Here is a 19,218-nt window from a genome sequence, read left to right as displayed (position 1 = left end):
TCGGCCACACAATCCAAATACATGGCCACGCTTTGCAATCCGAAACCGTGGCCCTCACCATTTTGACTCAATTTTCCACTCGGCCACGCGATCTGGACCATTTATGCTAAAAGAGAATACAAAAGAAGGAAAAAATCCTTATAATAAAGAACTTTTAATGATAGTTATAGCTTTTAAATATTGAAATACAAAACCCGAAAAAGAAAAAGAAAACATAAATTAACAACTGCAGCCCTGGATTGAAGCCAAGTACACTGAGATCTAGCAACCATTACACTAGAAAAGCCATAGGCGAAGAAATAGGTCAAAAAAGCTGGAAGTGTCCTATTCAAAATCACACCGCGCGGAAGATGGGATTCGTTAGTCTGTTAGTCTGAATGAAAGGTAAATAAATATAGAAATCAAATTGCAGAAATGCAAAATTGGAACAACACTTCCATATGCCAAGAAACAGCTAAGCCTTGCCACTTGTTGGGTGTGGAGGCGTCGGATTGTTAACCAGGTATGATGAAATGCATTGCGCTAGTCCGTAATAGGAATAGCGAACCTAAAAGGCAACCTAAGCTGGCGCCGCTAAGAAGCGGCGCCAGCCAGTTCACAAGGAAATGATGGCCTTGCCAACTGGTCCAGTATGTGTTTTCCCTCTTCTTGTCACTCCTTGTTCTTCAATGCAAAAGAGGAGGGACGAGAAGAGTAACTGAACCAGTTGACAAGAAATAGGAGAGTGAGAACTCCATTATGTTGCTCGGAGCATGCAAAGTCAATCCCACCAAAAGACAAGGGCGCCAAGCCGTGATTGCTTCCATCAGCCATTTCCACAAACTACATAACTGTCAAATCATGTATGCTGATCAAATCGCACAAAACATCAAAAGATGAAAATTACAAAAGTGCAAAAGTGCAGAAATGCAAGCCCACCACACATTGCCAGTCATATCAGCACTGGGCCTTTGCTAAGCTTTCTCAATGAAGTTCTCACAGTCCTATTCCTTGTCAACTGGTTCAGTTAATCTTCTCATCCCTCCTCATTTGCATTGAGGAACAAGGAGAAGAGGGATATACTGAGCCAGTTGGCAAGGCCATCATTTCCATAAGAACAGGCCATAACATTCTAAAGAATAGGAGAATATTTCCACTAGGAATGGCACCGAGCATGACCAGGTCACCAATTACTAAAGAATAGAGGATATTCCCTGGAGAATGGTGTCAAATTGGGTAGGTCTGTGCTTACAGTAACCTTAACTCCTATCACTGGGTAAAGGGCTGGCGTCTGAAAGGTTCTATCTATAACATCATTCACAGCCCACCTTTTGGCGGTGTTGCTTGGAGCACACAAAGTCAATCCCACCAACAGACAAAGGGCGCCAAGCCGTCACAAGAGGCATCCTTAAGGAAGCCAAGACATAGCTTTAGTGAGCGCTTGGCGCGCTCCTGCCCCTGATAAAAGGTATGGTAAACCAACCACGTACACCAACCAAATCACGGCTTGGCGTCCTCCTGGTCTGGACCGCGACGGGCACAGCTTTTGGGGGATCACCGCTTGGCGTGGTATGTCAGGGACAGCTGGAAGTGACATCATTTATGCCCCACCTTCGGCGGTTAAAGCTTAGCAAGGCCCAGCACAAAGCCGTGGTGGGCTTGTATGTCTGCACTCGTGCAAAAAGGCAATTTTTGCAGCTTTGTAATTTTGCATTTTCACCTTTTGGCATTTTGTGTGATTTGGTTAGCATACATGATTTGACAGTCATCGCGTGGTGTTTATAGCTTCCATCGATCGAGGCAGGAAGAGGACAGGCGACAGGAGTTGAGGTTAAGCACAGACTTACCCAATCTGAGGCCATTTTCCAGGGAAATTAGGGAAAATATCCCCTATTCTTTAGAACATCGTGGTCTGGTCATGCCAGATGCCGTTTTTAGAGGAAGTATTTCCTATTCTAGATCAGCATGGCCTGGGTCATGCCAGATGTCAATCATGGAGGAAATATCCCCTATTCTTTAGAACATCATGACCTGGTCATGCTCGATGCACTTTCTAGGGGAAATTGTTCTCCTTTCTTTAGAATCCCATGACCTGTTCTTACGAAATGATGGCCCAGCAACAGGAGTTGGAGGTTATGCACAGACCTACCCAATCTGAGGCCAATCTTCAGGGAAATATACCCTAGACTTAAAACATCGTGGCCTGGTCATGCCGGATGTCATTCTTAGGGGAAATGTCCCCTATTCTTCAGAATATCGTGACTACAACATGAGAAGTCCAGCGCAAAAATATCATTCTGACATCAAATGTGAGCAGGCAAGTCTCCATGGGTGGACATCAAGCATATTCTCTGTAGCTCGTCAATGGCGCTACAAGCAGCAAAGAGTAGGAACCCTGAACTGATATACAAGTGTGATAATTCTTACTACTATCTATGTGAGTAGATACAGCTATTTATACTTCTGGAAGGGTGGCTGCCTGCCTAATAGGCAGCACTTCCTGATTAGAGCACATATCACATGATATTGGATTCAACTGAAAGATGATGATCAGGAACAGGCGTCCTGGGTCAATTCCAGGCAGTCCCATCCAAGGTACTCCAATATAACTAGCATGCGAGTGTAAAACCAGTAGACAGGTTGAGGAGGGTCAGGAAAGACCTAACAAGGAAGAGATACAGCACATATTGAAAGATTATTGGTAGAGGAATGTCTGAGCTCTGGCGGAAAGGAAGGCCCATGAATAGCTTGGTCTTTTGAAGCAGAGAGCGGGAAAACCTATGAATAAATAAGTCAATCAATCATCAATCAGGCTCTTGTCATGGACAGCTTCTGTGCTAGGACAGCCCTTAGGTTAAAGCTTCATACTGACATGACTTGCAAGGCGCTTAGTGTTTTCTTGGCGTGTTGATGGACTTGCATTTCTGCACTCCTGACGCAGTTTTTGCAGTTTTTGCAATTTTGCATTTTCTCTTTTTGACATTTTGGTCAAATGGTGGCCCCTGGATGACATCATTTCCATGAGCTATTTTCTCACAAGAGGATTCTCCCGAGGATACTTGTCACAGAAGAGGCTTTCTAGATAGATACTCTTTAATGGCCAAACTTCACAATATTTAAAAGCTGTTAAAAGATCCATGTGTTTCAGCATCTGACAAGGCATTCATCTCTCGGATGGAAATACAAGAGATTGCCTTTGTGAAACATAGGGGATTGAGAACTCTCACTTGAATCAAGTGACTTCATGTGTTTAGAAATATCTCAAGCCGAGCTATCTGAGTCACACAGCAACTTAAGAGAATCATTTTATTCCTACAGACCTCCTGTAAGTGTTTTCTCAGGATCTTGGCTGAATACAAATGAATTTGGTGATCCCGGCAATCCGGCGATCTGGCGATCTGGCGTGGTTGGTACGGACCCACATAGTTTTGTAGTGATCAAGGCAGTAAGTCTCCAATGCGTGCGAAGGCGTCTAAATGTATTCCTTGTTGATCCATGAAAATCCCCAGATGTAATCAACAGAAAACCCGTGCTGTGGCCCTTCATAAGAAAACAAGGACAAAAAGGACCAGACAGCCACCCAAGTTACAAAAAGTAAACACCCTCAAAATATTATGTGGGGTAGATGTGAAGAGCGGGAGACTACAAGATGGTAAACAAGATCAAAGAGCATAGAGAGAAAGGAGGTTGTGACAGTACACAGCTAAAGAAACAAGGAACTCCAGCAAAGGCTGTGTGTTGTGTAGGTCCCTGAAGCAAAGGAAAATATATATCACAGCCGAAAGCACCATGCTGAATCTTGGTTCCTCTTGGCGCAGGGCCTCCTTGGATATTTCCAACAAACATGACTGCAAGGTGCCCATGTTTTCGGCCCTGCAATCAAAAGCATACCTCAAAACCATGGAGTTCATTTTTCTGTTAGAGGAGAAGTTCCCACCAGGGAGTAGCACCCACAGTGCAAAAGACACTACTGAATTCATTGTACAACAAACAAGATATTTCAATAATTCACACTTATTCTCAAGTTTCCCTTGCTTCCCAACTTCCCCCTCTAGACTTCTAATATTTCATGTAGCTCTCGCATGTTGTTCGGGGTGGAGGGGGGTAATTCCCCTGTTTCTGTAAGAGTTACATCTTTCCAGGGCCGTGCCGGACATGGCGCTCACTCTATCTTTGTTGGTGGTGGAAAGTCGCTGCTCCAAGCATCAGACTTTGGGAAGAGATCTCAATTTATAGAAATAAGGTGGGCTCCATTGAGCCAAAAGTCACTTTTTAAAATATCCAGCAATTCAACTTTGAAATCAAACTAGCCAACTCAATCTTGAGCCACTAGTCAGCATTCTGGGATGACGGGGGTGTATTGTAATGAATAAAGCAACCAACCAATTAGATGAAGGCAAAAGATATTGGGTTGTTAACAAGACTTAGCGCAAGAAAGAAACTCTCATCTATCGAGTTCAAAATACTCCTTAGGTTCTGCCTTCTCCTCATCTGATATAGGAACGCCGGCAAGTAATGTATTCATATGCCTCATATATTCCCTGTCCTGATAAAATATTGAATCCCTATACATCACCTGCGGGGGTAAATTCTTTCCCACCGCACTCACATCCATACTCTTCTGCCAACTCCAATACTGTTCTGGCGTTTCACAGAACTTGCACTGGCAAGGATGTCTCGGATGTGGGAGCGGGCCTCCCATGAGTGGCTTCCCGAAGCCGCATGACATGGACGCGGTGCTGAGCTGCAACATTTTCTTAACGGCCCAGGGATCCCACTCAGGTGGTGCATCTTCGGGGTGGAGGTTGAAGCAGCGAGCTTGGCCGTGAGGGATCCAGTGATTTTGGAGGTGGCAGTTGCTACACCAGTGGCCTCGTGGTAGTGGAAACCGCGGTTGCTTCATCGACGAGCTTGAGAGATTATCTCATGGGGAAAATTTATGGGTCTCAGAGTGAGCTAGGCTGCCTTTTTGCCTTTTTGCCTTTTATACCCCCAATCGGAGGACTGGATTGACGGCTGCTGGATTGACGACGGGCGACTGGATTGACGACGGGCGACTGGATTGACGTCCGGCTAGGCCGACATTGGATTGTTTACCTGGAGGGAGATAAACCAGCATCAATTATGTAACAGCCGCCATAGGTTAAGAAGTGTACTGGTTTGCCTGCCACAGAACCTTCTAAGGTTCGTACCTACGGGGTACTTCAGTCAAAAGGCATAGACCAGTGAAGGGCCTGGTGACTGTGCTCTATGTTTGTATTTGGTACAGGTCAGTCGGCACAGGTCAATCTAATCTATGCCGACTAACCCATATTTGGGTAACAGTACCAGCCTTGATCTGGATTAGTCAATACCACCCCTCAGTGGCCCGTGGATGCTCATGCACCGAGTTGGGTTTAACTAACTTATTAAACTTTCCAAAGAGGAACAAAAAGACGCATGTACGGAGAAAAAATCAAACAAGGTGGGCTTTGCGCCAGATAGAGAACAGTAAATCATATCCCGCCCCTCATTCACCATGGCTATGTCTCTGTTTCATTCTTGCTACTCTATCCTGTAGAATTTCTTATTCATAGCCGAAGCCCTACATTATTGTGGGCAAGTTCCTTCATTTTGGTTGATATATCCATCGTCAACAAGGCTGGCTGATGTTTTCCTCCTTTTTCTTTGTCTTGGACTGGCATCAGACTTGTGTTTACATATCTCCTTAGCAATCTCTGGAGATCTGCACGTGAGTTCCTAATGTCGTCGCCGCCGCTTTCCACAGTTTTCCTGGCCTGCAGCCCAAGCGGGTTGCATGGTTCTCTTGGATTGTGGCTCGGTCTAGTATCACTGTGTCAGTTAACGAACTTCAATTTAGGTTTGGATTGCAACTGTACCTGATGGGTTTTGATCATCAACTCCAGGAGTGCAATATACAAAAATAGGGTCCTGGCGTCCGCGAGGATTACTGCAGTCAAAGTCATCTAATTTATGGATATGCCGTCTCGTATATTCTTCCAGCCTCTTCCGGATATAGCCCACCTCTTCCTGAATTAGAGGTTTATACATTTGCTGAAAAGGCATTATTGGTTGGCTCTCTACAAGAGCTGTATGGATTGATCGAGTCCAATCTGCTACAGGTCTCGAGGGCGGGAGATTCAGTGGATTTCTGGAAAGAATGATATGGATGGCTTCCCCAGCAGCACTTTTTTCACGTCCACTGGGCCGGCCTCTGACCCCTTGATCTTACGAGTTCGAGTTGTCCGGGTACTCATGATAAAAATGTAGCGTCGGATGGTTTGCAAAGCTGGGGTGGTCTTTGTGAGGAGAAAAGGGAACTGCGAGCTTACCTAACGTATCATTCTTCCGTTTCAGCATACTTGTCACGTGGTAACTTGGGTGACTTACTAGTTAACTAATTAATCATGAACTTCACGCAAAACCTTTTCTTCATGTCTTTGATCCCTTCCAACACTAGTGTACTGGGCCAGTTGTGTTTAATCGACCCTCAGAGCTTTAAATGATGGTATTACAAGGTTTGCTCAATCAAATCCCTATCACCTAATGAGACAATGCTAACGCCATCTTTGTTCTTGAATGGCTATTAGATTTGAAATCCATCATTCTTCACACTCGATTTAGAATAGCCCGGTCAATCTTTGGATCCCTAGGTCCAACTGTTGTTAAGGTCGGCCGGAAGCATGTTATTAAAGGGCCGTGCCAGCTCCCAGAACTTGAAGCGCTTCTCTACATCTCAGAACACACCACAATTCCCGTTCCTCGAGTGCGGTGTTCATACAATGGACCAGGGGGCATATATATAATGATGGATCACATTCAAGGTACCGACCTTGAAACTCTGTGGATGCGCGGCCTGAAACCCAAGGAAAAGGAAACCATTCTCAATGATATTGCAACTATCTTGACTCAACTTCGAACACTTCATCCCCCCAAAGAAGGAGTGGTTGCGTCCGCGCAGGGTGGTGCCATTCTTGATTACCGTATTGGGAGTCAACTAGTCGGCCCATTTCAGTCTCATTCCAGCTTCCACTCTTTTTTACGGGGTGGCGTTCCACTGGAAAACACGGCTCAGGTTTTTGGGGAAGATATTGCATCTTGTCATAGCAACAATTATCGGACGTTCTTCTCGCATTCAGATTTGGCCCCGCGGAATATTATCATTCGCAATGGCAGAATTGTGGGAGTTGTTGACTGGGCACTTGCAGGCTGGTACCCAGAATATTGGGATCTAACAAAGGCATATTACACTTCATTCAAGGTGCCGGACTGGCCCGAGAGCATCAAACTTAAGCTTCCTTCATATGCGGACGAGCTCATGGCAGAACGCCTTCTTTGGAGACTCTACGATGAACCAGGAAATGTTTCGCGCAACTAGTTTGTCTATTTATAATCACAAACATTGCTTGGACTAGGGTTGGCCAGGCATTGATTGGCATAATCCAATATCCAGACTTTGAATTCTTCGATATCAAAGTTCGGTATCACTGATTCATTTTGTAGAGTGGATATGGCATTCCAAACCCAATGGCGACATCTTTCTCCTGATTCCTTATCCGGCAGAGCAACACCCCTGAGGATGGTTTCGAGATCATTTTCTGTCGTTTGCGGAGGAACTTTTCCGATCATGACCCGACCGACTAACCGCCCACTGTCCAACGGATTCACGTTGTTCTTAATCCTGAAGAACCAATCTCTTTCCGAGTTCAGGTCTTGCCCAGTTTCACCATCCAACCGAACGCCGTCCGAAACGTCGTATGCCATGTTGTCGCGGCCGTTGGACTTCTTAGGTGCTAACAAAACTCCCCAGTGGTATGCACCGTACGTCTTGCGTATTCCCTCTTGAAGAGACATTTCATCTCGGTGGTGAATAGAGATAAATAGGCGCTTTTTATTGCTCATATCTGTACCGCAGCGTTCAAATTCATTAGACTGATGCTTGCACTCTGGTTAAAGGGCCATTTCTTACTGTAGAGGTCTGGGGATGGAAGACTGCTATAAGCAAGCTCAGTTGGAAGTTTGCCTGTTCGAGAGCATATCACCTTGACACTGATCAAATGCCAGGGTGGTATGATAGTACTTATAACAGCGGCACAGTACCATTTACCAATACAGATGGGCCAAGTGGCACATGTCTTTCAGCATGGATGTATGCAGGCAGCAAACAATTCTTCCTTCAAATCATGTTGGTAAACTCAGAGGAGCAACTGGTCGTCTGAGAGCTTGCAGCCAATGACAATAAGTAACTGCCATGCCAAGGCCGCCGGGAATAGCTCGTCCCGTGCGTTCCGGGCCATTCCGCTCACTAATGCATGCTGCTCAGCAAGATTCAGAGCGCGGAATGATCATCGCCTCCTCCGCGGGTAATTGTGAGTCATGTTGCCCTTGTCCAATTGTGCGGTGCCACGTACATACAATTATTGGAGCCAGGAACCCGCACATAACCACCTCCATCGACTTGGAGGGAAACTCTTAATACCCAATGGGAGAAAAGTTTCTACTTTGGTTGTAGTAAGCCTCCACTAGCCAGATCGAGTTGAAAATAATAATCCCACTCTTCAATAATAATAGACGAGGTTTGTCTAGGAAAAATGTTTTTCCAGGTATCGGGCCCGCCCCCTTTTTCGGTCAACCCTTCTCTTTGCCTGATACCCTTTTCGGCTCGCCTATCGGCTCGCATTTCTTTTTGGGTCACACTCCTTTCAACACGTACGTTTAAAGATGTATTTAGGAACTAGCTACGAGGCGAGTACATGGGAGGGGTGTGGGCGCAAAATGTCGCCTTCGCTGAGCCTCCGGCTGGTATCGATGATTGCATTGGCTGCTCTGAAGTGTTGGTCATGGATCCTGCATCCTCACGGATAGACAGGCTTGTCTGGCTCATTTCCGGGTGTGTTGTCACCGCTCAGGGCGGCCAGGACGGACTCAACATTGCATTTATGTTTTGCATGGCAATCAATTCCCATTTTGCGGGTGGTTCTTAGTGTTGGAATGGGGAGGCGAGGCGTTCTCCAAAGATGCAGCAGTCTATCCACAAGACTCCCTCCACTCTGTCCATTTAGAAATGGGATCTTAAAAGTCACTAACTTTCATAGATTATTGAATTGTCCAAAAGGGAAAACGCAAGATCATGGCGAAAAAATTTGCAGCAGACAGAGAGTGTGATTCATGTGATCCATCATTTTATCCAGCAGCATTGTCAATAGATACAGCTCCTGAGAGTACCAATGCATTTCACACCACCTCAGGGAGATAAGAGGAAACAAAATAAAACGAAATTTCCGACAAATCCGAATCCAACCTTGAAGGTTAAAGGCAGAATTGGTTCAGTGACCTATATCCATCTTCACCAATGTTCTCCGACCGCAGCCATTGACACCTCCAGTGCACAAAGTAAACCACTAACCCGTCAGAAATACCCCTCTTTGTCACAGATGAAATATGGTCCAGGAGGTCAGGGATATCACATTCAACATCCAAGAGACACGATGCCGGTCCATTCTGTTGATAGTTTCTGTATAGCTCTTCCAGCTTTGATCTTGCTGCTTCCAGATCTTGAAAGTTCCATTCAGACACCCAAACGCCTTCGGGCTCCATGGCACAGAGATACTCATTTTCGCCATGACGGTCGCAGTATCAGCTATCGATCGGGGCACAGTAAGTCCAGTTATCATCAGAGATGTCGTTTATCGCCGAAATTTCTTCGCGGTCAAAAGTAGTGTCCGAGCCATTGTTTTGTTAGCTGTTCTCCAACAGAAAAGGGTGCAATCCTAGGCCTAATATGATCATCAAATTCACAATTAAATGTGATGTGTTTTGCCTCAGAGTAATACTTATTCAAACAAACATCCACCCAATTATCTAGATCTTCTGGCTTGCTTTCATCAGATTTTCCAGGTGCTAATGGTCTTATCTTATCAGCTTTCTGCTTATAAGCAGTGCACACTCTTCAGACCTCTGAAGAAGATGGCCTGATATCCTATCCACTATTGAAAATATCTATCTGATGTGATTTCTTTGTGACAAAATTGTGATTTTTGTTCAGAGATGCATAAATTGATGAAGCACTTTGTGGAATAGGTTTGCAAATTAAACTGGAATTTATATTATGTGTGTAATGTTTGTAGTAAGCTGTGATGCTGTCTGGATTGGAAAGTGGAGGTCAGAAAATCCAAACTCCTGATGCAAAATTATTCTTGTCTTCTGATTGGTTCATTTGATTCACCAGTGCACTGGTCAATCTGATCAGACTTAGTGTACTTTTAGATTCACCAATACTGGAATTATGTTTCTTCTCATTGCTGTAAGCACCAACACTAGCAATAATGCCAACACTCCTGACTTCCCTATTCTTTTCAATCTCCTGACCTTCAACCTTCTCATTATTAATTCTTATACTTATTGTCTTCATCACATCTTCTTTATTCCCCTCAGGCCTTGTATTCACAGACATCTGCCTGATTAAATGCCTGTTGAATTATTTAAATGATTGCTGTTTGATTTATCAGTTGCATATCTTATATTGCTCAAGTTTGGCTTAAAGTCTTTGAAAACTAGACAACACATTCATTTCTTGTTATAAATTTCACAGTTCACTCTGCTGTCTTCTGAGATGTTGCACTCCCAACAGACAGCAAATTGCCAAGATCTTTCAAGAATAAGTTGCTGATCCCCTCTCTTAAATATAAGAAAAGGTGTATGTGTAACAATATCTCTAATTTGAACAGGTACCTTGTCATAAAATATATAAAAAGGAGTAACTTCTCCTGTTTGAACAATCATAGTTACTTATAGCTTATTTTCCATTGGCAGATTCAACATTTCAGCATACTTTCAAGACAACAAATTGATTTCTGAACCAGTATCAATCAACACCATTAATTCTTGTTGGTTTATAGTGACTGACATATATAATGAATGCATTCCATATGCTGTTTTGAATTTTGGCACCATGAACTTTAAAGTAAGTTGACTGGAATTAATCTTTAGCTCAGGCTGAACTGGTTTGGAGATTCCAACCCTTGCATGACTTTTGCTAGTACTGTTATTCCAGTCTGATCTGAAGAATGCTTGATGAAGCTTTGATGATACATCTATAAGCTTCTTGACTGATAATTCAACTTTTCCATTGAGAATTCAACCCATTAATTTATTGACATTCATTGAATCATGGATCTGAGAGAATAAGTAATCTGTTACAGAATATCTTGGTCTTTGTTTCTTTGTGGACTTGCTCTGAATTTCAGGCTTCTTCTGATTGATCAGTTCAATGTCTTCCATGATATCATCATCAACACTAGCCTGATTATCCTGGTAAGTAATAAATTGTCCAGTACACTGAGTATGGAACATTGCAATCTTAGCTCTTTGATTATTCTTAGCTTCTCTAACTGTTCCAACATTGACTGATGTTCTTTCTTTCAATGGTTCATATTCCTTATCCAAATCAGATTCTTCATCAGATATTAGATATGCAAGCTGTTCTGCTTGGACCTTCACACTGGTTGAATTTGTGGAAGATATCTCTTCTTGCTGATTGATCTTCTTTTTAGAACTTGTCAACTCTGGAATTGCCCATTCATTCTCTTCTATAGACTGTACAATATACATGTTCAGGATTCCAGATTTAGGAGTGACAGCTTGATAGTTTTGACTCTTAGAGCTCATGTGTAGGTTCTCTTTGTCATCAATATAGCAGTATCCATTACTCATATCAGATTGGTATTTATAATACTGAGATTGATGATGTCCAGGTTTTCCACAGTAGAAGTATAAGAGATGTGTTGAAATTCCTCCAGTTCAAGCTCCTTCTCATTCACAAGCACTACTATAGTCTGTTATAGGAGAGCCATTTCAAGCCAAATAGGGGTTGACTGACAGTTGAGTATTCTCTTGTACAGTTGTAGGATTAACAGTCACATTTGTTGAATAATTTGATACAGATTTTGGAGGTCCTTCTCTCTGCAGCATATAATACTGATTGGAATTCCCTTGTATCTGATTTGATTGTACTCTTATAACTAATGTCAAATTTGTGAACTTGTTGGTCATCTTTTTAATAGCAGCTTCAATATTGGTGCTGTCAGAGCCCTTAGCTTTGGCTTTTAATTTGAATTCTTCAGTCTTCACAAAACTAGCTGTTTTCTTTAAAGCTTCAACTGTAGGGGGCTTGTTAGTTAATTGATATTTCTCATCAAGCTTCTTTATTTTCTTTTGTTTCATTTCATCTTCTTCAAAGACCTTCTTATTCCCTTCATACTGGTTGATTAAATTCATAGTCACCTGAACAACCTTCTTAAAATCAATAGGCAACATATTATCTGAAAGATTGAGCTTGGCCTTGTCAATAATCTTATTCCAGAGCTTCTCAGATAGCCTCTGAAGAAACCAAGACATCTTAGTAAATTCATCAAGCCTTCCATTTGCTTGAACTGTACTGGTGATAGTAGTGTATTCTCAAACATAGACATGAATGTTGCCATCCCAAGCATGCAGTTTCTTTGTAATTGCCTGGAGGTAATTCTGATGGTGAATCTTGTAAGTAATGTCTTGATTATGAAATTCATGAATAATCTCTTTGAAGAATACTTCTCAATTACCTTCTTTATAGTCTTTCAAGGTCTTCATCCATTCTCCAATCCATGTAACACAGTATCTAGCCAACTGTTCAATAATGTTTTTAGAGTTAATTACTCTATGATTCTTGCACATCTGATAAAACCTTTCAATAAACAGAGTAGTATTTCTGCTGTCAAACCAAGATGCATTTGCTGTGCCAGGGGAAGGCATAGAAATGTGGGAATGAATCACAATTCTCTTGTTCTCATTCTGTGATATAGTTGCATATGATTCTGTAGTATCTTCAGCCATAGTTGATTCTGATTCCAATTTTTTGATTTCTTGATCTTTGGTCATGTCACACAGTATGTTCTGTCTATTAGTCAATATCTTCCAAAAACCTGTTTATCAGGCAAGCTCTAGATAAGAGGCATTCAAATCTAAGCTCCCTAATCTTATTTCTAAATAAAAAACCTGATTAATACTGTGTTCCTAGTTCATAAGATCTTATCTTAAAATAGTGTATTGCTTCATGTGTCTCAGAATTTGTTTTTCTCTTTCTTGGCAGTCACCAAATCACTGCATCATCATCTTCAGGTCTCAGCTTGGTCACCAAATGGAATGGGGTACAATGGAATGCCTTGTCAAAATAGGTGAGTTGGTTGATATGGTGAGAGCTCAAGAAAGATGAAAAATCACCACATAGTAAGGGTATGGTTGAGTAGTAAGTGTAGAGATAGATATGTCCTAACAGATGCCTAAGCTTGCAAGGAGTAATAGTACTAAAGAGCCCTGTACTAACATAGGCAGCTCTAATGAGAAACAGTAGCAAGTTTCATGAACAAGAAATCTTCATATTTGCTAACTAATAACTGAACTGGTAGTAAGGAATGAGTGTGTAGAAAGAAGCAATGGTGCATGAAGGTAATAAGCCAGATGCAGGGGCTACAGATGATTTATATAGCTCAAGAATAGTAGCTTGGGGTGGTTTGTGTCTTGGACTGGAACAACCTTTGTCCTAATGAGGTACCAGAATCTCCACTACAATACTCTCTGATGTTATAACATACCCAAGATAGTTAATCTCACAAGCATTAAACTTGCACTTTGCCAGCTTGCAATAAAGATCTGCATTCTTGAGTATCTTAAGTATTAATTTCACATGCTTCTCATAATCTTTCTTGCAAGCCAAGTACACAACCACACCATCAAGATAGGCCATCACAAACACATCCAGATATTTGCTAAGTGCCTTTACAATATATGATTGAAAAGCTGCTGGTACATTCACAAGCCTAAAGAGCACTATCAAGTACTTAAATAGTCTTTGTAAAGTTCAAAATACAGTCTTCCACTTATTCTCTTCACAAATCCTCAGTCTATAATAGATGTTCTTGATATTCAACTGAGTGAATATTGCAGCTCCTGCAAGCTTATACAATACATCTTCAATTAGTAGTAGAGAATATCTATTCTTGATTGTTTTTGAATTCAGATTACAATAGTTCACACACATTCTTGGTTTATCATTCTTCTTGAACATAAACAGAATAGGTGCTTCTGCAGATAACTTGAAAGACTGAATAAATCTATAAGTTAGAGCACTGCTCAGATATTCATAAAGAGTCTCTTGCTCAGCTTGTAAAAATCTGTATGTTCTTTCAAATTTTGACTGCTTCTCTGATTCAAGATCTATAGTCAAATTATTTTTGTGATGTGGTGGCAGCTTCCAAGCTCTCTTGTCACTAAATACTTCTGCAAGTTCACAGTAGACTTCTGGTATCTGGAGATCTAGGTCTACTGTTACCATCTGTTCTGATTTATGGAGGGTCATTATATAGATAGACTTTCTTTCTTTCACAAGCTCTGAGAGATTAACTGGTTTAACCTTCACAAGCAGGTCACAACATATATTTTGGAACTGTAGCCTTAGTTTCTTGAAATATATCTTGAAATTATGTCACTGCAGCCAGCTCAAACCTACTAGTATCTCATCTCTTATATTCATAACCATCACTTGTTTATGGAACAACTGCCAGTTTCTCTGAGAGTTACAGACTTTAAAGAATATATTCACAATCTCTTCCACAAGAATGACATACTTCTAATTTATAGCAGTTTCAATTTCTATAGATATCTTGTGCATCTCTAGATCTAGCTTTATGGCCAATTGCAAACTGATCACTAGAGATTAACAGTCTGAATCTATTAGTGCTGACCAGATAATTCTTCTGTCAGTTGAACTTCATATATCTAGAATAATAGAGAAGAGAGCAAGAAGACTGTTCTTGAATAACTTCATTATATTGATTCTATGTACTTGCAGCCCCCCAACTTTCTATTTGCTACTCTTCTTCTTCTTGAAACAGTCTTTTACAAGATAGCTCTTTTAGTCATACTTAAAGCATCTCTCATTCTTTTTCAAGACTTTATAATTCTTGATAAGATTCTTTCTTATCTTCTGAGCAGGTCTCTGAGATTGACTTCTCTTATTTATTTATGGTCTTGAGTTATTGGTCTTCATATCTCTGCAAGCACTTTCAACTGCATTGGTAGACTTCATGTGTAAGACATTCTTTGCATAGACTACTGACATACTTGGTCAGAGCTGGGTGGATAGTGCTAATATATTATTAATGTTATCTGATATCTTCAGCTGTTTATTCAGTTTGGTTCACATGGACTTATTCAAGTCTTATATAAACAGGTTCTTCTTCATTTTTGCAGAATCTTCAAATTCTTCACCAATCTCTATTGTAAGCTCTAGAAATTATTGGTGATAGATATAATCAGTTTCATCCAAACTTTTATAAAGACTAAAGATTGCTTGTCAAGAGTTTCACATGCAGTTTGCTGGGTCTTCTAGCCTCACATATAGAAATTCTTTAAGACCAGTCCAGTTGTTTTTTGATGAATTGCTTTTACAATAGGTCTCTTAAAGATCTTTCTCAATATAATCAAGTTCTGTAAGAGCATACACAAGAGTATTCTCATCATTCAGTTTGCTTGCATCACAAATAAATTCAATATCTGAGATGAACTGGCAATATTCTGTATAGGTTTCAGTCTGGTAGTGCTTTATGTATTGTGGTGGTCTCAAGATCAACAGACACTTCACAGGTGTTGGGTTAGAGATAGCTATATCAAGAAATTCACTTCACAAGTGCTTTTAGATATTCTGAAGAGCATTCAACTTCTCTTGCCATTTCATCATTTTCTTTAGTAGTTTGGTCTCCTCACAAAGCTGTTGGATTTTGTCTTTTGATATCAGAGTAGACTCTCTCTCTAAGTTCATAGTGCTTGTTTCATCAACAGTTGAAAGAGGTGAGATATCAAGATTGGTTGTCTCTTCACAAACTTGAGTTTGTTCTTCAGGTAGATTTTCAGCTGGTGTTTCAGATTCACAAGTTTCAGAGAATTGGCTTCTTTATATTGATACCATTGTCAGACATCACCAAAGAAGAGTGGCAAAATATAAGAATTGTACATATAGATCAGCATGACAATGAATCTTTAGAGAGAATATACATGAAAAAAGAGTATACAAGATAAAAGATCTGTATTCTGGCAACTATATACAACTTGTAAACAAGATTGCCACTGGCTTCCAGCAAGAGATTTGTGTAGTGACAGTCTTTTATGTGTGCTTATGAGCACATGACTTAGTGTCTTGTGAGAACACATGCAACTCCCAGCAGCTCACAAGTCAAGCCCTCTGGCCCTTGTGGGTGCTGTTCATCTGTGTAAGAGGTTCACAGTGAATTCTTACAAAAAGCTCCTAGAACCTTCCTTAAAGCAGAGTTTTGAAGTTTTTCATACTTATGAAGAAGATTCTTTTGATTCTTCCACCAAATCTGAACACCATAATTAGCTACTGAAGTAATACTAGCTGTATAGCTAGTTCATTCTTAAGATTGCTGAAGAAATCCTGTGCCATGCCAATAATTTGAGGAATTATTTTATTTACCTGATTAAACTTGACAAAATAATTGAAGGTATTTGCACCATGAAGAATCTAAATCTGCTGTTTTTGTGTCTAAGATGGTGAACTCTACCCATGATCTGAAGAGTTATATTTATGTTAATTGCTGGTTCAATTATAACAATATCTGAGCAATAGTGGTGGATATTGATGCTGAGTGAGCAAGTGTTATAAGTTATCACAAGAATTTTGATGTTGCTGGTAGAGTTATTAAAGATATCTTGTATTTTTTGGTGTTCTTGAGATGACTGACCAGTCTGTAAGAAAAGAACATTATATTCTAAAAGTTTCAGAAAGACCTCAATATAAAATTCAATAATTAAATATGCCACAAAAACAAGAAGATAATATCTCTCAGTATCAACAATCTTTTGAATAATCTTGAGAAAAGTTGGATATTTTGGTGTTGTGGTACAAAGAAATTCTGCAATCCATATATAATCTGCTGAAATTTGGGAAATATTAGTGTCAGTGATTATTCTGCTTATTAATCAGATAATTCCCTGGGATGAATGCTGTTTTCAGTCAATATCTTGAGAAAGATTGTCTTCACACTTGTCAACTGTTGATATGAATAAATTTTTCAAGATAAAAGAGAAGAATGTGTGTCTAAGTTATTAATAGACAGCTATATCAAAGTCTCTGCTGATGTTGTTCCTATTCTCAGAAGATTTCTGTATGTTGCTAGTTGAAAAAGCTTATGTAGATCTTATAATACTTAAGTATAGCATGCAAATAAATTATAACTATATTAACTTGTTCACAGTACATATATTTAATCACTATTTTTATAAGCACAAGCTTGATAGCTGATTTAGTAACTAGAGATGTAGCAGACTTATCAAAATTAAGGCTAGAGAGTTGAAAATTACCACATATAATTTGTCTAGCACAGAAAGAGATAATATAGCTGTCAGCATTCACTTTTAAGTCAAAAACTTACTTGTCAGATAAAATCTTAGCTGTAGAATCTATTGAATTTCTCTCAACTAACTCTTAAGTATTAACAGCTTTTAGCTTCTTGATTTGAGCTTTTATAGCACTCTTTCATTCACTATCATATTTACTAGTTATGGCTTCTTTATAGTTGCATGAAGTCTTAACTTTATAAGCTAGCAGAGCAGTTGTAAGGTAGAAAGCATAATCTTCATATAGTCTTGCTAGTTTGCCTTTAGTTGTACAGCTCAATATATATCTTGTAGGCTGAGAGTTTAGCTTTATTGAAGCTGTAGATTCAGGTTCACATATAGACATATATAAGAGCTCAACACTTGCTTGTTGTGTTGATTCTAGAGCCTTTGGATCTGCTCTTGTATATGCAAGAATTTGGTGATCTGTTCTTCTTGATCTGGTTCTTTTAATGTGTCTCTGAATATCTTATTGTGAATTTGGCTCTTAATCAAGTTGTTGTCATTATCTTTATTATATGAAGGCTCTGGTGTCTGTTTAATAGTCTTATAGACTGGCTCTTGAAATCTCACCATGTATTCAGATGCTGAAGAGGTATTCTAAGATGATAATATTATTATTTAAAGCCATGGGCTGTGCATTTACTTTTGCATTCAGAAAAATATTAAAATCTCAGAGTTCTTAATCAGATTAGCTTCTTGATCATGTATCTCTGTAGACTCTTGTGTTGAAGCTGGGGGAAGTCTGGTAGTAGCTTACTTCACCATCTCTATAGCTTTCTGCTTTGAAAAGCTCAGAATCATAAAGAGTTCTGTAAATATATTCTTTAACTTAAAATCTTTCTTTTTCAGAAGATCTGGAATGATATTAATATTCTTATTAAACTTGATATTATATGTATATATAATTTTACCAGTGTTCAGAATTCAAATCTTATAAATATATTTATTCTTATCTTCATATTCTACTAGATAATCAAGTTAAGTTCTGAGTTTTATTTTATATATCTTATTGTAGTTTGCTCTATTCTCTGGCAAAATATATATATAGACTATTGAAGTGGGGTACAATAGGATGCCTCATCAAAGTAGGCAAGTTGGTTGATATGGTCACCAAATGGAGCGGGGTACAATGGGATGCCTTGTCAAGGTAGGCAAGTTGATTGATATGGTGAGAGCACAAGAAAGGTGAAAAATCACAACATAGTAAGGGTATGGTCAAGTAGTAAGTGTAGAGATAGGTATGTCCTAACAGACATCTAAGCTTATAAGAAGTAATGGTACTAAAGAGCCCTGTACTAACACAGGCAGCTCTAATGAGAAACAGTAGTACATTTCATGAACAAGAAATCTTTATATTCTCTAACTAATAACTAAACTGGTAGTAAGAAATGAGTGTGTAGAAAACAGCCATGGTGCATGAAGATAATAAGCCAGATACAGAGGCTACAGGTGGTTTATATAGCTCAAGAATAGTAGCTTTGAGATGGTTTATGCCTCAGAGCAGAACAATCTTTATTCTAATGAGATACTGGAATTCCCACTACATTTTCTCCTGGCCTTCAATGTTGGTGTCCTCTGACAACAAACAACATATAAAATAAAATAAAACCAATTTAGTAAAATAAGAGAATAATAAATAGTAATGAGCAGCCTGGTAAGGAAAAAATATAGGAAATAAGAATAAGAAGAGTGATAGCAGCAATCTCTAATAGTAATTACCATGATTCTCTTCTTCCATCAAGTTCTTGAGAGAAGGAGAAGACTGAACTGACACTGGGTCAATATTGT

At 40.0% G+C, this 19,218-nt stretch overlaps 6 protein-coding genes across 6 annotated transcripts; 2 read left to right on the top strand and 4 right to left on the bottom strand.

The window, feature by feature from the left end:
* Positions 1-350: 350 nt before the first annotated feature.
* CIMG_13458 (uncharacterized protein) lies at positions 351-1,610 on the top strand (the record flags this gene model as incomplete). Its single annotated transcript, XM_001245894.2, has 7 exons — positions 351-359; positions 413-502; positions 591-629; positions 721-842; positions 982-1,069; positions 1,179-1,215; positions 1,414-1,610. The coding sequence occupies 7 exons, from the start codon at positions 351-353 to the stop codon at positions 1,608-1,610; spliced, it is 582 nt and encodes a 193-aa protein (XP_001245895.2).
* Positions 1,611-4,423: 2,813 nt separating this feature from the next.
* On the bottom strand, positions 4,424-5,499 carry CIMG_11513 (uncharacterized protein; the record flags this gene model as incomplete). The annotated part of the gene is made up of 4 exons (XM_012358485.1): positions 4,424-4,838; positions 5,077-5,171; positions 5,288-5,317; positions 5,497-5,499. The coding sequence occupies 4 exons, from the start codon at positions 5,497-5,499 to the stop codon at positions 4,424-4,426; spliced, it is 543 nt and encodes a 180-aa protein (XP_012213908.1).
* A 187-nt stretch (positions 5,500-5,686) lies between these two features.
* Positions 5,687-6,045, bottom strand: CIMG_11512 (uncharacterized protein; the record flags this gene model as incomplete). The annotated part of the gene is made up of 2 exons (XM_012358484.1): positions 5,687-5,802; positions 5,859-6,045. The coding sequence occupies 2 exons, from the start codon at positions 6,043-6,045 to the stop codon at positions 5,687-5,689; spliced, it is 303 nt and encodes a 100-aa protein (XP_012213907.1).
* Positions 6,046-6,427: 382 nt separating this feature from the next.
* On the top strand, positions 6,428-7,876 carry CIMG_11511 (uncharacterized protein). Its single transcript, XM_012358483.1, has 2 exons — positions 6,428-6,497; positions 6,570-7,876. The coding sequence occupies exons 1-2, from the start codon at positions 6,482-6,484 to the stop codon at positions 7,355-7,357; spliced, it is 804 nt and encodes a 267-aa protein (XP_012213906.1). The 5' UTR covers positions 6,428-6,481; the 3' UTR covers positions 7,358-7,876.
* CIMG_05334 (uncharacterized protein) lies at positions 6,568-8,153 on the bottom strand. Its single transcript, XM_001245892.2, has 2 exons — positions 7,949-8,153; positions 6,568-7,883 (listed from the first exon to the last, which is right to left on the bottom strand). The coding sequence occupies exon 2, from the start codon at positions 7,879-7,881 to the stop codon at positions 7,363-7,365; it is 519 nt and encodes a 172-aa protein (XP_001245893.2). The 5' UTR covers positions 7,882-7,883; positions 7,949-8,153; the 3' UTR covers positions 6,568-7,362.
* Positions 8,154-9,146: 993 nt separating this feature from the next.
* Positions 9,147-10,072, bottom strand: CIMG_13457 (uncharacterized protein). The gene is made up of 2 exons (XM_004446141.1): positions 9,813-10,072; positions 9,147-9,749 (listed from the first exon to the last, which is right to left on the bottom strand). Exon 2 carries the CDS (start codon positions 9,574-9,576, stop codon positions 9,289-9,291), a length of 288 nt encoding a protein of 95 aa, XP_004446198.1. The 5' UTR covers positions 9,577-9,749; positions 9,813-10,072; the 3' UTR covers positions 9,147-9,288.
* Between the last annotated feature and the right edge of the window lie 9,146 nt (positions 10,073-19,218).

This window comes from Coccidioides immitis (assembly GCF_000149335.2).
Source record: "Coccidioides immitis RS genomic scaffold supercont3.4, whole genome shotgun sequence".
Taxonomy (NCBI): Eukaryota; Fungi; Ascomycota; class Eurotiomycetes; order Onygenales; family Onygenaceae; genus Coccidioides; species Coccidioides immitis.
Note: the sequence above shows the minus strand (reverse complement) of the source record. Positions and strands in the feature narration are given on the sequence as shown.